This window comes from Stenella coeruleoalba (genome assembly GCF_951394435.1).
Source record: "Stenella coeruleoalba genome assembly, chromosome: 13".
NCBI lineage: Eukaryota > Metazoa > Chordata > Mammalia > Artiodactyla > Delphinidae > Stenella > Stenella coeruleoalba.
Window position 1 is genome coordinate 69,083,470 of NC_137159.1, and position 15,230 is coordinate 69,098,699.

Below are 15,230 nucleotides of genomic sequence, written 5' to 3' on the forward strand. Positions count from 1 at the left end.
TAAAGCCAGGATGGGAGAGAACACGTCTATCTTGTTCACCAGGAATCCGCAGCTAGGATAGCAGGGCACATGGCAGGAATAAGTGTTCAGTAAATGTTGAATGAAGACTAGAGTTCCATACAGGGCACCAGCCCTCAGCTGTCCTTCTAACTCCTGCACAGTTTTCCTAGTTCCTGTCCAGATGCAGAATGCCTTCCTCAGACCTGGAATTCAAGAGGACCCTTTGCAAAGATTTTCATAGGGCCTTGATGGTTCTTTGAGAAACAGGTGCAAGCTGTCTGTTTCACTGCCAGGCTTTTCATGCATAAATTTCCAAGCAAAAGAAACTGTTGGTATTCTCCCTGCCGTTGCACTGGACTTCTGGAGGCAGCGAGTTCCAAGGCCAGGGAGGGGAGGCGAAGGGCAGCCCTGTTATCTGTCTGCTCCGACGCCCCTTTCCAGTCCTGCCTTCTCGCTCCCCGCCGGGTGGCAGTGGCGGGGCAGGCATGTGCCGGCGTCTGCGTCCCCTCCCGGGCACCCGGGGCTGCTGTCCCTGCGCCACGGGCTGCCCAGGAAAGGAAATCCCGGAGGAAGCCATTGTTATTACCACGTCCCCCTGCTGTCGTCATTGGCCGAGGCGTTCCTAGAAGCCCGCCCCCCACACCCCGTCCCGCATAGGGTCCCGCGGTTTCTGCCCATTTTCGAGCTCGCCCGCCCCGCTCCACTTTGGGCGAGGCTACCGCATCTGAGCCCTGGAGTGAGCAGTGGCCCTCACGTCCCAGCTCCAAGGCTCTCAGAATTGGCAATGCCCCAGGCCCAGTGCGGACGGAGCTTCGAAAACCGACGGCGCCAGGCGGGACGTGCCCGGGGCCCTGACATAGGCGAGCGGGACATGAATTCCACCCCAGCTCTGACGCGGACCAACAAGGTGACCTTGCTGGTGGCTTCCCCTCTCGCCTTGCTATAACCCACGGAGGGAGCTGAGGCCCCATGCCTCTAGGGGAGGTTGGGGGACGAAAGCCACCCCCACCCTCGCTCCCTTGCTCCGCGTGGACTATGGGCTGGGTCTTGCGGGAAGAGTGTGGAGAACAGGCTGGCGCGGGCCCCGTGCAGGGCGTGGGTGGAGGCGGCGCCGAGGGCGCGCGCAGACCCTTTCGTTCTTCCGTGCAGCAGCGCTCCCGGCGCAGTACGATCGCTTAGCACACGCCGCCCGCAAACCTTGGCACAAGCCGCACTCTCCCCGCCGGAACAGCCAGCCCGCCGCCCAGCTTGCCTAATCCGTTCAAGCCTCACCTCCTCCGCGAAGCTCTCCCAGGTTAACCCCATCACTTCCAACCACTCTAGCTGGCACGTCCTCCAGTTTTTTTTTTGTTTTTAGAAGTACGCACGGAGTCTCATTGTCTGAAAAAAAGAATGTTGGGCTTAGATGACTGTCACCAGAACCCTAAATTCATTCTGACGGGTATTCTGAAGCCCAGGGTATTCTGAAGGGTGCGTTTGATGGGTTTCTTGCCTGGGCTAGCTAACGACTCTCACCCTCCACCTTCCCCATCCATGCTTACTCTTTCCCCTCCTCCTACGGATCCTTCTCTTCACAGAGTGTCACAGCTTGGAGTGCACAATCCAGTCACCACCGCTTTTCATTGTACACTGGTGGCAGATGTGAGGGGCACAGAACATTGAGCATTTGAAGCTTCGACTCCAGGCTCAGCCACAGACTTTGCTGTAAGTCACTCCTTCCCCTGGGCTTTAGTTAAAATGAGGCAAGATGAAGTAATGCCCGGGAAGGTGCTACAGGTTTGGAGGTAAGGACAAGCTGACCGCAGCCTCCCTCCATGAACCTGGGGCTTGTGACCCCAGAGAAGTGGAGCGCTCTTCCTTTCGGCTGCCCCAGCCTCTAAGTGACAAAACTGCGGCTGTGTGCTCTCTCCAGTCGCCTTGTGGCGTCCTGAACCGGGGAGGGAGAGAGGATGGGGTTCCAGTCCCAGTCCTTTATTCACTGGTCGCATGACCCCGGACACTTCTTCCTCTGGGACTGTTACTCGTCCGAAAAATAGGGATAATAATGGATTGAAGGAGAGCTGGAAGCTTTTTGTCCGCCCCATGTCTCTATAAACATAAATAATAATGAGCGGTACAGTGCTTGGCAGCAGACTTGGCTCGCGAATTCCGACCCCACATCCGCCACAGAGGGGTTTCTGGCCAGAGTCCCTGGAGTTCTCCCGGATTTGTCACACTGCTTACCCCACATTCTCTTTCTGGTTCTCTCCTCCACACCTGTTTCTGCCTTCGTGTGGGGAGGCTGGGGCCACGAGGTGACGGGTGGTGAGGAGAGGGGGTGGGATGCCCTGGCGCGGACCTGCACGAGGCGGTGTCCCTTGGTTGAAGATTGGTTGGAAGGTCCCTAGGCTTGAGGAGCTCGGCTGGAAACTGGTAGGCAGGGCTTAGGTAGGGGCGGGGCTGGTCTGCCTAGGGGTGGGCTATGGAGATTAGGCGTTCTCTAGAACCCGGCGGGGGCGCAGAGAGCTCCCACCGCCCCACCTGGCTCCGGCACCGGGAAATAGGGCTATGCCTACGGGGACGGGGCTCCGGGTGCGGGGCTTCGGCGTTGGGGGAGAGGCTGGGGAGCCTGGAGGCGGGGCTTGGGGAGCTCGCCCCACGCGGGGCGGGGCTCCAGCAGCCGCGGGATCTGCAGTTCGGACTGCCGGCGCCACAGTCGCCGCAGTTCCCTTCACTGTGGTGGCCCCGAGGCCCTGCGGGGAGTCTAGGGGTCGACTGGCCGCTCGGACTTGGCGCGGGGTTGGCCACGCCTCTCCCTACCTCGGTGCGGCCTAGACGGTCGGGGCCGCGGGGAAATGGAGCCCTCTCCCGCCACGGGGGGCTCTGAGACCACTCGCCTGGTGAGCCCCCGAGACCGCGGCGGCGCTGGTGGCGGCCTGCGTTTGAAGAGGTAGGATTGACCTGGGTCGGCCCTCGGCTGGGGGGGCGGGCGCCACCCTTCCGCCTTCCGTCCACTTCGTTGTCTCTCTCGGCCAGCCTGCCCAGCGCACCGCGACCCCCTCGGCTTTGTGGCGCTGCGTTCTGTCCCCTCCGGCCCGCCCAGCCAGCCCCGACTCCCGCCGCTCAACAGCCCGACATGCCTCCTCCTGGCTACCTTCTTTCTCCCGGTCCCGGGAAACTGCTCCTCGGCCCGCCCCCCAAGCTTCCCGACCCCTCCGCCGCCCCCGCCGCGTCAGACTTCCCCGCGAGCGACTGCCCCTCCGTCTGGCCGGAGTCCGCGCCAGGTGCCCCGATGTACGCATTGCTCCGGGGTCGTAGGAGCCCCTCGCCGCCCAGGCCCCCGGCCCTACCCTCCGCGCTCCCGGGCTCGGGGCGTCCCCTCCAGAGTGGCCAGCTGTGGGCACCCGGGCCGACGATGGGCCCGGGCTCCGCAGCGGGTCTTCCGGACTCCTGTGGGGCGGGCGGCCGCTGGGAAGCGAGGGGGCGGTAAGGAAGGAGCAGGTGCGGTCTGGGCGGCGGGGGTATTCCCGGCTACGCACAGACGGGGCCGGGGGCGGCGAGGTGTGAAATGAGGCTCTCGGAGCGGTCGGGACAGCGGGCCGGGGGCGGCCGGAGAACCGCCTCCGCGTCCCGCCGGCCTCCCGCGCCCGGCGCCCGCCGACTGCCTTGTCCCTCCAAGCGGCCGCGCCAGGCCCTCCCTGGCCACCTCCGCTGGCCATTTTGTCTGTTTGCCCACCGTTCGTTTATCTCGGGAATTTGACAGGGTCTCCGGCTTTTTCTCTTCCCTCATCTCTCCCTATGTTTCCTTTTCCCTCCCAACCCCTCTCCCTTTGTCTCGGGTGTGGTGCCTCTGTGGGTTTCTCGCTCTTTCCCTGGATGGGGGCTGTAAACCTGGGTGGATGGGGGAGTGGATGAGCAGAAGGGAGGGAAGACTTCCGTCGGAATCTCTCCCGCGGAGGACTGCAGACGGGGGCAGCTGTGGCCCTGGCATCTCTTAATGTACCTTTCGACTCTGCTTCAGGCCAGTCTCCCTTCTACCCTACTCAGTATTATTTGTTGTTTGTTGGGGGTTTCAGAGGGCCAGGGAGAGCAAGTTGTCTTTCCTTCTCTGCACACAGCAGGTAGCTCCCCGCACCCCTACACACCAAAAATGAGGCTTCTTTAGTGCCCAGTTAATGCAAAACAAAAGGGAGCAGCCTGTTGATGGGTGACTACCTTGATGCCTGGCCGCGCTGTGTCTTACAGGGCCAGGAAAGGCATCTTGCCCACTTCCTCAAAGCCACTCACCCTCTGTTTGCTCTTCAGACCCGCCTCTCTTGACTCCCAGCTTGTTTTCATTCTCATATGACCATTAGTCACCAAATCCTGCAGTATTTTCTGGAAGAGGCTCTTCCCTACCTGCCTGCCTGTCTCTAAGATTCTGCGCAGGGAGCCTCTGGCCTTGTCTGTACTGGACCCCTCCATCTCCTCTCTTCTCTTCCTCCCAGACTAGTCCATCGTCAAGGTCATCCATCTCACAGATCAGGAAAGATTAAATCAATCAGTGTATCTCCCTTTATGTTACTTTGAGCCCATCACTTTCCTCCTCAGTCCTTCCCCTGGTTCCTCACACTTAAGCTCCAAGCTGCATATCTTGTCATTGTCATTCCATGTGTCTGGAGCTCCTTTCTCTACCTAGGTCTTCTCTTAAACATCTCCTCCTCTGTGAAGGTCTCCTCATCCCCTTTAGAGTTGGTCAGTCCTTCCCCTGTGCTCCAAAGTCCTTTGTTCATAACCCTCCTGGCCCCAGCTTCTCCTTGCATGGTCAGTCATTTGCGACACTTCTGTCTCTCCCACTAGATTGAGCTTCAGTACGTGTACGCTGCTTGGTAGTCTCATTGAGGAATAAGGATGGATCTCAAAGCCACCCTCATCTCCCATCTCCTCTGGAAACACACCTGGAATCATACACACCCAGATTCTAAGTCTTGGAAGGGGATTCCAAGAAGTTAATCTACCTGCCAGCACTTGAATTTTCCCTAGAAGCACCAAATGTGCCCCCATCTCCCTCACAGCTGAATTCGCCCATTGGGCAGAGCTGTCCTCAGCCAGAAGGCCCCAGGCGCCCTTCCCCACTTTACTGCTGTGATCACATTTCTATCTGGAGCCTTCATTTTCTCTCAAGGGTATTCTTATGACACCTCCACGAGTATTTCTAGAACTGTACTTTTCTATTTAGGTCCTTTATGCTGTGGAAGGTTCTCTTCTCCCTGGGGTTCAGGTTGGGTAGTAATGGGGGTGAGAATTAAGCCAGAAGGGACTGAAAACTCTGTTAGCCTGAGCTCAGCCTGTGGCATCCCCAGGTGAGGCCTCCAGCCCCATTCATTTGTCCAGGGAGGCTTACTGCACTGTGCAGTTAAAGTGGCCTCTGCTGGGTGCTTATGGTCACACTGAGGTCCAGCTAACATGTGGCAGACTCCAAACCCAGCACTCCTCCTGCCACCAATCCCAGCCACATCAGTCTGCGCTCTCTCCTCCCCATGACAACCCAGCTCTGGAATCTGGCCATTAGCTCTCTGTGCCAGGAACTTCAGACTTTTTGGGTCCCAGCATTCTGCTCTCCTCTTAAAGGGCCACGTCTAGCTGAATGTCTTGGAGAGGGAAGGTGAAGGACCTGGGAGTGGAGGCACTGGGAGGTAGGTCCAGCAGGGAGGCACTAAGGCCAGGACCATGTGCTGAGCCTCACCCCACACTTTCACACCACTTCCCCTTCCTATTGCCTTCGCCGGGCACGTGCACCTCCTCTTTATCAAAATCCTTCCCATCCTTCCAGGCCCTTCTCAGGGGCCTCCTTCAGTTGTGTCCCTGATTTCCTCATTAGAGTCAGTATGTCCCTCGGAGCCCTGATAGTGCTTTAACTGCTCTAAGGCAATAGCTACCTTTTGCTACATCTCACAGTATTTAGGTACACATTTGTCTTGTTCACCAGAGGCTCCCAGAGGTCAGAAAGGATATCCTATCCCACTTGTATTCTTCGTGGTGCCTATCATAATGAATTGATTTGGTTGAAGTTTAATCTCAGCTCAACCACCAACTAGCTGTGTGGCCTCCATAAGTCCTTTCCCCCTTTGAACCTCATACTTCTAATTCTTTAATAAGTGGTAGACCAGACGTCTCTAAGGTGCTTTCCATGTGAGCTCTGAGGTTCTATGGCTCTGTACGTGAAAGGAAAAGGGAGGCTGGAATCTGAGTTGTCCATTTAGCCCCATCTCTCCTGTGGCCCTCTGTCCACAAGGCCTTGGGAAAGGATAGAGAGGTGGGACATCTGATGAAGCCAGTCTGGGGGATCCAGGACTGGGAGTGAGAAGCAGGTTAGCCCTTGAACCAGGCCCCAGCTTGAACTGGGCTGCCTGCCTCAGTCTCTTCACAGAGCCCTCTGAGCCCCTCCCCGAGGAGCCCAAACCCGTGGAGATGTCCTTCCACCACTGCCACAGGGACCCTCTGCCACAGCCAGGTCTCACCCCTGAGAGGCTGCAGGCACAGAGGCAGCTGTGTGCCGCCTGTGCTGTGTGCTGCGTCTTCATGGCCGGGGAAGTAGTCGGTAAGTCGGAAAGCAGTCCCTCCAACACCATCCTCCGGACGCCTGCCTAAGCCACTTCCCACCCGGAGTCCCAGGAGTGTTCCTGGGTGGAGATGCAGAGAAGGTGGGGATGGCTGGGACAGGGGAGGTGGGTGCCCAGGACTCAGGAAGTGGGAGAGGGCGAGGGACAGCACCAAGGGAATTCAGGGCTGGCTCATCAGTATGAACTGGTCTTGTAAAAGCCCTATTTTCTTCTTATTAAAATACGTTATTGTGGGGAATTCCCTAGTGGTTAGGACTCCGCGCTTTCACTGCTGAGGGCGCAGGTTCAATCCCTGGTCGGGGAACTAAGATCCCACAAGCTGCGCGGCGTGGTCAAAAAAATGTTATTGTAGAAAAACTGTGAAACTGTGAAAACTGTGAAAATGTGAATGAGTGAAAAGAAAAAAAACCCAAAAACCCACGTGTAATCCCATTACCAGAGAAAAACTGCTGTTCACATTTTGGTGTGTGTCCCCCCGTCTCTTTTCCATGCCTCTACACACACCGCATGATATTTTCTAAATGGACCAGACCATATATCGCTTTACCCTTACAGGTGGGTATTTGGCGCACAGCCTGGCCATTATGACTGACGCAGCCCACCTGTTGGCAGATGTGGGCAGCATGATGGGCAGCCTCTTCTCCCTCTGGCTCTCTACCCGTCCAGCCACCCGCACCATGACCTTTGGCTGGCACCGCTCAGGTAAGGCCCCTGCATGGTCTGATGACCCACCCAGTCTTGCCGGAAGGTACCTCTCAGGGTCCTGGGCAGCCCTCTGATAGCTTGTCTTCCCCTGCAGAGACTCTGGGGGCTTTGGCCTCTGTGGTCTCCCTCTGGATGGTCACTGGCATCCTCCTGTACCTGGCCTTCATCCGCCTGCTGCACAGCGACTACCACATCGAGGGGGGTGCCATGCTGCTGACCGCCAGCGTCGCAGTCTGTGCCAATCTGCTGTACGTTCCAGTGTGGAGCAGGCACCTGTGGGATTCAGGGCGAGCGCTCCTCCTCCAGGATGGGAGAGCAGGCTCTCCTCTCCCGGACAGACTCGCAGCACGCACATGCTGTTCTCATCTCTCTGCTCTAGGGATGCCTGAGAAGGGGCTGGGGTAGAGACCTAAAATTCAGAGTCAAAAGACCTTTGTTAAAGGCCTGCTGTGTACTGGCCACCCTGCTGGGGGCTGTCATCAGCACTGTCTCATTTAAAGCTCACAACCACCCCATGAGGTAGGTAGTATCGCTTCTGGTATACAGTTAATCAGATAGACCCCAAGAGGTGACCAGGGGACTTGCCCAGGGCACATAGCTACTTTAGTAGCAGGGCCAGGATCTGAATCCACGCCTCTGGCACCACGTATTCTTGCCCCCAGGCTGCATTACTTGTCTCTCTTGGACCGTATTGTCTCTTTCCTGGGACTGGGAAAATAGGGAGAAAATAGATGGAGAGAGGGCTCCTGGGGAGGTGAGAGGAGGAGGTGTGGAAGTGGGCAGAGGAGCCTGGAAGCAGGTCACCTGGGCTGAGCTGCTCTGCTTCCCCCTCAGAATGGCCTTTGTGCTGCACCAGGCCGGGCCCCACCACAGCCACGGGTCCAGGGGGGCAGAGTATGCACCGCTGGAGGAGGGGCCCGGGGAGCCCCTGCCCCTGGGGAACACCAGCGTCCGGGCGGCCTTTGTGCACGTGCTGGGGGACCTTCTGCAGAGCCTTGGGGTGCTGGCCGCCTCCATCCTCATCTACTTCAAGGTACCATCTGTGCAAGCCTGCCCAGCCTTCCTCCCCCAATTCCACCCCCCAGCCCCTCCTTCCCTGGACCCCCACCCACCCCACTCCATCTCCCAGCTCCCCAGGACTCCTGGCCCAGGGTTATAGTCCTTTCACCCCAGCAGGGTTCTCAGGGGCCTCTCAGGTCCTGTATGTCCAGGAGGCCCCTAGGTCTTCCTCTGAAAGGTCCCTGATTCCCAGGCTTAGAGCTCTCTTTCTCTACAGCCTCAGTACAAGGCAGCTGACCCCATCAGCACCTTTCTCTTCTCCATCTGTGCCCTTGGATCCACCGCTCCCACCCTCCGAGATGTTCTCCGCGTCCTCATGGAAGGTGAGTCAGACGCCACTGCTCCCCACCCCCCGGGGCCCTTTCTGACCTCACCCCAGGACTAGGCGCCTCTGTTTTCTCTGGAGAAAGTGTGGGGAGAAGGCCTATTGGTGGAAGGAGGGTTCAGGGATGGGGTAAACTGTGGGGATCAACAGGGTGAGTGGTACAGGATGGGGGAGGTGGGGTCCTGGCCTCTGGGCGGGAGTGACCCTGGCAATAAGGCATGGTGGGTGTTGCTTGCAGGTACCCCCCGAAGTGTGGGGTTTGAACCTGTGCGGGATACCCTGTTGTCAGTGCCAGGAGTTCGGGCAACCCACGAGCTGCACCTGTGGTCCCTTACACTTACTTACCATGTTGCCTCCGCACACCTGGCGATTGGTGAGTCCACACTGACCCCAGCCAGTTACTTTCCAGAAACATTTCTCCCTTCCCGTACCACCATCCAAACATAGAAAGATGGTCTGAATTAACTGCGAATGTTTCCATCTCTCTGTCTTTTGTATCTCTCTCTCCTTCTCTCTTTCTCTCTCTCTCTCTCTCTCTCTCGGGGAGGTTTCACTCTCTCTGAAGTAGTACTGGGAACCAGCAACCCTTTAAAAGGTCACTGGTACCTACAGGTCTCGTGATGGGGCACAGTTAGGTAAATTACGGCTCCTCCACTCAGTGGAGTATCATGTAACTTTTAAAAATTGATGATTATGAAGACTGTAGGGCAACTAGGGAAAATGTTTATGATATAATGCTAAGAGAGAAAGCGGAATATAAAATTTTAGCTACATTATGGTTCAACTATTTAAAATATATATGGTGACTCACAAGCTGACAAAGAATTTTTGAGTTTCTTCCAGATGCAAGAAGCAATCAGAGACATGCAATTTGGATGCCAAAAATATTATACTTTGTAGGATATTTGATGGTAACTCTAGAGGGACAATGAGAACAGAATATTTAACATCTGGAATGTCGTGGAAAAGCGGGTGGCATGGCTGCTGAAATACACAGCTGTATACTGATACTCAAAGAGCAGAAGAGAATAGAAAAATGACGGTCTAGTGTGTTAGCCTAGTCGATTAGGGATGAGTCTGTCTGATCTTTTTGACAGTTTTACACTGTTCATACAATATATAGAGAAAATAAAGCTTCCCATTCAATCTTGGCTTTCATGCCATGCAAACCCCTGGGTCCCCTTCACCCATCCTTATCTGGGCCCCTGGCTGGTTCCCAATTCCCCTGGAAACCTGCTGCCTCTTATCACTCCCCCGCAGACTCCACGGCTGACTCTGAAGCCGTCCTGGCTGAAGCCACATCCCGGCTCCGCTCCCGGTTTGGATTCTCCAGCTCTACCCTGCAGGTCGAGCAGTACCAGCCTGAGATGGCCCAGTGCCTGCGCTGCAGGGAGCCCCCCCAAGCCTGAGCCACGGCCGCACCCTCACCCCACTGCCAGGCCCAGGCTCAGCCCTGGACTCTCAGCAACTGCCTCCCTGCTCACGGAGAAGGGACGGAGCTGGGTCCGTACCCTTCCTCTCTGCCCGCTTCCACCTGCCAACCCCCCAGCCCCAGTGGGCAAGACCAAAGTGTGTGTGGGGAGTGGAGCCAGGGTCAGGCTGAACAGGGAAGTCAGGGCAGTCGGGGTGTGTAGAAGTCCTGTGGTCCCTGCTCCCCGTGCTCGGGGGAGCCCCCAGCCTCCTTTCCGTGCAGTTCATTTGTCTGTGTGGCAGGCTGGCTGGCTGGCTGGCTGGCTGGAGGATCTGCCTGTCTTTGTGCTGTTGGTGTGCCTAAGCCTGGGGGAGGTCAGCAGGGGTCCCCTCCCCATGTGGCTCTCTCTCTGTCTATGCAGGAGCCCCAAAGCCTGCACGTTGTCCGTGTGTTCTAGCCTTATGGTTTTGTGTGTGTGTGTGTGTGTGTGTCTTGGTGCTGTGGCCTGTGTGTCTCTGTGCCTGTGTGGCTGTGCTATGGTCTCTATGAGTCTGCACCATCCATGTGTCTGTTTGGGGGTCTGTCTGGCCATCCCTCTGTTGGTGCTGTGCCCTCGGCTCTCCCAGAGAGAGGGAGGACTCCGCCGCAGCTCTGCCAATAAACTTGTATCTAACTGCACCTTTCAGCCCCTGTGCTGACTCCTCAGGAGGGGGACACAGAACCGGTCACCTGGGAACGGATAGAATCCCTCAGCCAGAGTGACCTTGCACAGCCCCCCTACCCCCTTCCCACCCTCTCCATCCTCTCCACCCTCAAATATCCATTCTGATGTAGGCTGAAACCCGCCAGTCCCTTTACTGCCTTCCCCTACTTGGCAGTGTGCTCGAGCCTGGGTCCTTGGCTCAGGGAGATGCCCATTCGTTCTGGGATTGGTTATAGGAGAAAGCTGGATGGCAAAGAGCTGAGGGATACTGGAGTCATTCTGAAAGGCTCCCACAGGCCAGGGTGGCCTTGGGCTCGTTGGCGGGAAGCTGCAGCCATTTGGGAGAGAGGGGTTGGACCACGGTGCTGATTTGGCTTTGTTCTCAAGCTGTGTGAGGTGCTGGGGAGCAGCCCTCCGTCCCGACTGCCCCAGCCCTGCCTCACAGCAGCCAACCCCAAGTCCAGGTTTGAGCTGTGGACACCAAGGACCTGTTTTACAATTATCCTCCCTTTGCCTCATATACGTTGAATCATATATTTGGACAGATTTGACCTTACAAATCTCTTTAAGGGATTGTTCATTTTCTCTTAAAAAAACAAGCCCTTTGTGCTTTTGTTTTGGATATAGTGCAGGAGTCCACCGGCCTTCCCATCCTAGGTTGATATAACTCCAGCCTGAAGCAAAGACCCGGAGCATTTTCATTAGCTCATGCATATTTCTGCAAGGCTTCTCCCCCAAAATGGAAATATCTTTATTATTGTGTTGATTTTTTTAAATTATAAAGGCAATATATGTTCGCTTTAAAAACCTATCAAAGGAGGGAATTCCCTGGCAGTCCAGTGGTTAGGACTCTGTGCTTCCACTGCCAGGGGCATGGGTTCGATCCCTGGCTGGGGAACTAAGATCCCACAAGCTGTGCAGTGTGGCCAAAAATAAAAATAAATAAATAAAAACCTATCAAAGGAAAGTGTATAAAGTAGAAAGTGAATGATTCCCCTATACTGTTACTCCCAGAGAGAACTGCTATTCACAGTCTCTCTGCCCATATTTTCTTGTATGTACAAAGAGTTCTTCGTAATAACATAAGAGGATTACATTATAGGTGATAACATGTAACCTGCTTTTATGATTCAGCCATACATCCTGGGTGCGTCTTTCCACGTTAATACACGTAGATTTCATTACTTGTTTTACGGTGTGGTCTTTGGACCGGTTGAAAATAGCCCTTCCCATTCTGATCTTCAGCTGGGGGCCCCTCGACCAGGATGGGTGAGTCGCTGCTGGCCTGAGTCTAGCACGGGAGGCTGGGCGCAGGCAAAGGGCTAGCAGTCCCTCACACTGGGCACCAAGGCTGCCCCAGCTGCTGTCCATGCTTTGCTAGTTCTTGCTACTTTCTCGTTTTACGACTCATTGATTACAGGCCCCAAGTGACAGGATGGGGGTGGGGAAGAGTGAGGAAATAGAGAGTGGGGAAAACGAGGACTAGATTTTTACTCTATGAACAGCCTTAAGCTGCAGCCCTGCCCTACATGCACAAGGCTGGATCCCTTTGCAGGAGAGGGAACAGAACGTTCAGGGCAGGAAGAGACCTCACAACGCATGCAGTCCATCTCTGTCCCATACCCCTGCAAAATGAAGAGGAAGCCGAGCCTCAGAGAGGGAAAAGGACTTCCCCAAGGTCACCCAGCAAGTGACAGGGTCAGGTGCAGAGCCTGGGCTCTCACTGCCACCCAGGCCCTGGGAGGCGCTTGCACAGTTGAGTTTCTCAGCAAAACTCTTCTCGGCTCCTTCCCAGCAACCTGCTGCTGCTGGCTAGCCCATCCTAGGGCTCTGCGCTCAGGCTCCTTGGTTCTGCCTCGGCCCTCTGCTAATACTCTGGTCACTGGTAACCCCTGTGCATTCCAGCTTTCCTAATTATAAACAGAGGGGTTACATGACGTTGTGGGTACAAGTGTGCCTGGTATATAGAGGGCATGTAGGAAAGGGTTACCTTTTGGGTGGAATCTATGAGGGATTTCAGGGAAAAGGGTGACCCAGCACCCTGACAGCAGGGACAGGAACCAACATTTATTGAGCTTACACTTGGTGCCAGGCGCTGTGAGGCAGACAGTATTATCTGTGCTTTACAGATGGAGAAACTGAGGCTTACCTGCCCCAGATCATGCAGCTAATAACCGTCAGAGTTGAGATCCAAATTCAGTTCTGGCTGCACTAAGTCCCCAGCCCTTTTCAACACCACCCTGCTTTTCCACCCCACTCCAGGCGTTGCTCTGTCAGGGACAGGGAAGTACAGAAGGATCGGGAGCATTCTCGCCCATTCATAGGGCATTCCCCAGGGAGCCCAGGAAAGCCTTATCTGCAGGAGCTGCCTGCACACCCCTATTATCTCCCTGACCCACCTCTCCACTGGCTTATCCAGAAGGCCCTTTCCCCTTGGTGTCCTTCCTTGATGGTAAAAATGAGTGGTGGAGGCAGAGGTGAGGAGAAAGGGCCAGAAGGGAGGCGTGGGGACAAGGGGAGGCCTGAGGAAGAGCAGAGCGGGGGAAGGGCCCATCCATCAGCCCAGCCCTGGCAGCTCTTTACACAGCTGGTTAACCAGGGGAGGAGAGGGGAGAGGGCTGCTCCCGAGGTGGAGATGTACCAGAAAAAAGGGAAAGCCAGAGGAAGATGAGGTGGACAGGAGGGAGGGCTCAGTGCAGTTGTAGGAGTGCTTGAGAGAGACCAAGGAGTCAGACGGAAAAGCCAGAATGGGAGGCTGTGGATTGGAGGGCCTCGTGCTGCAGAGACAGGGCAGGTGCTGAAGGGGAAAAGCTGGGCAGCTGGGCAGGCCCTGCCCTCCTCAGGGAGCTGCTCACCTGGGGGGCCGCTGGGTCAGCTGGTCATGGGTGGGGGGCCGTGCTTTCCTGTTTGAGGGGCGAGGGCTGAGGACCCGGCAGACCAGGGTAGCAGCCTGTCTGTGGTCAAGAGCAAGCTCAGGGTGATAAAGCGGTGTTCTCCCTCCAGTGACTCTGCCGCCCCTTCGGGGACTTCCCTAAGCGGTGGGCCCATCCTGGCTGCCTTGAGCCATGCTATCAGAGGGGGAGCAGCGCCCCCATGAGGCCTGTGCCTTGGTAGCAGCCCAGGCAGCTGGAAGACTGGAGGGAATCACAGGACCCTGAGTCAGGCTGGGAAGACCCCTGCCCCTATTCCTGGCAGATTCCCCCACCTCTGTGGAGAACTGTACTTAGGGAGTTTATTGATTGATTGACTGACTGATTGGCCTGGTTACTTGGCTTGTGGGATCTTAGTTCCCTTACCAGGGATTGAGCCTGGGCCCTGGCTATGAAAGTCCTCACCACTGGACTGGTAGGGAATTCCCTAGAGTTTCTTTTATACTAGAAGGACTCTTCCTCCCCAACTCTGAGTTCCCTGGGCCTCCCTGTCCCTGCTCTGAGCCCCCTGGCCATCCCATCAGCACCTGGTCAACACCTTCCAAAGGGTGCTGGGCAGTTCCCAGGTGCCTGTGGGGCAGAGCCTGAGGCTGCACGTGCAGCCACGATCACAAATGATCCCACAAAGTAGGCCCTGTTGCCAGGACTGATGAGAGAAAGTGGGTGGGGAGCGTGGGGAGGTTGCCAGAGCCTGCACCCCACTCCTGCGCCCCATTCCCCACCCTCCCTCTGCTGCTCTCTGGCTACAGCATCCTGAAGCCCCCGGAAGCAGCCCCAGGCCTGGGCGACGCTCACTCAGAGGGCAGGTTTCCTCCTGTCTGGGCTGACCCTCTGTACCGAGCACCAATGCAGAGGCCGTGGTAGCCACCCGGGGAAGGGCACATCACAGCCCGCTCATGAGCTGTTCCCAGCCTCTCCTCCTGAGCCAGAAATCCCACTCCCTCTGTTACCAAGCTGATACTGCTCACTGCACAACAGGCCAATAAAATCAAGAGATGAGTTGTTGGGTCAAGGAATAGTGACTTTATTTGGAAAGCCAGCATACTGAGAAGATGGTGGACTGGTGTCCCAAAGAACCATCTTAACGGAGTTAGAAATCAGGCTTTCTTCTTTCTTTCTTTACTTATTTGGCTGCACTTCGCGGCATGCAGGATATGGGATCTTAGTTCCCTGACCAGGGATCAAACTCTCTGTACTGGAAGGCGGATTCTTAACCACTGGGTCACCAGGGAAGTCCCTCAGGCTTCTTTTATACTAAACGGAGAGGAGGTGTGGTTGTTTGCTGCAAACTTTTTGGTGCCTGAATGCTTTGTTCTTGCAGCTGTTTAGGTAGGTCTGGTCACAATGTTCCCACAAACCTCCAACAAGACAAATGTTATTCTCTGTTCTGCAACTTTTTAATCTCTATATGAATGGAAAAGTGTTATACCTTTAAAGGTCAGAGCTCTGGGGCTCTCCTGTATATTTCAGGCTGTAGGCAACATTCTTAACTTGTAGCAAACCTAATAGCCTACAA

General features: G+C 56.0%; 1 protein-coding gene across 5 annotated transcripts; it reads left to right on the forward strand.

The window, feature by feature from the left end:
• Positions 1-844: 844 nt before the first annotated feature.
• SLC30A3 (solute carrier family 30 member 3) lies at positions 845-13,287 on the forward strand. Of its 5 annotated transcripts, none has more exons than XM_079941120.1 (9): positions 845-907; positions 1,578-1,704; positions 6,378-6,559; positions 7,137-7,283; positions 7,381-7,534; positions 8,121-8,319; positions 8,563-8,668; positions 8,909-9,043; positions 9,931-13,287. In XM_079941120.1, exons 3-9 carry the CDS (start codon positions 6,430-6,432, stop codon positions 10,077-10,079), a joined length of 1,020 nt encoding a protein of 339 aa, XP_079797246.1. In that variant the 5' UTR covers positions 845-907; positions 1,578-1,704; positions 6,378-6,429; the 3' UTR covers positions 10,080-13,287. The 5 variants fall into 5 exon arrangements, with proteins under 5 accessions (XP_079797246.1, XP_079797245.1, XP_079797242.1 ...); XM_079941119.1 differs by lacking the exon at positions 845-907 and adding an exon at positions 1,231-1,359; XM_079941116.1 differs by lacking the exons at positions 845-907; positions 1,578-1,704 and adding an exon at positions 2,687-2,929.
• Positions 13,288-15,230: the final 1,943 nt, after the last annotated feature.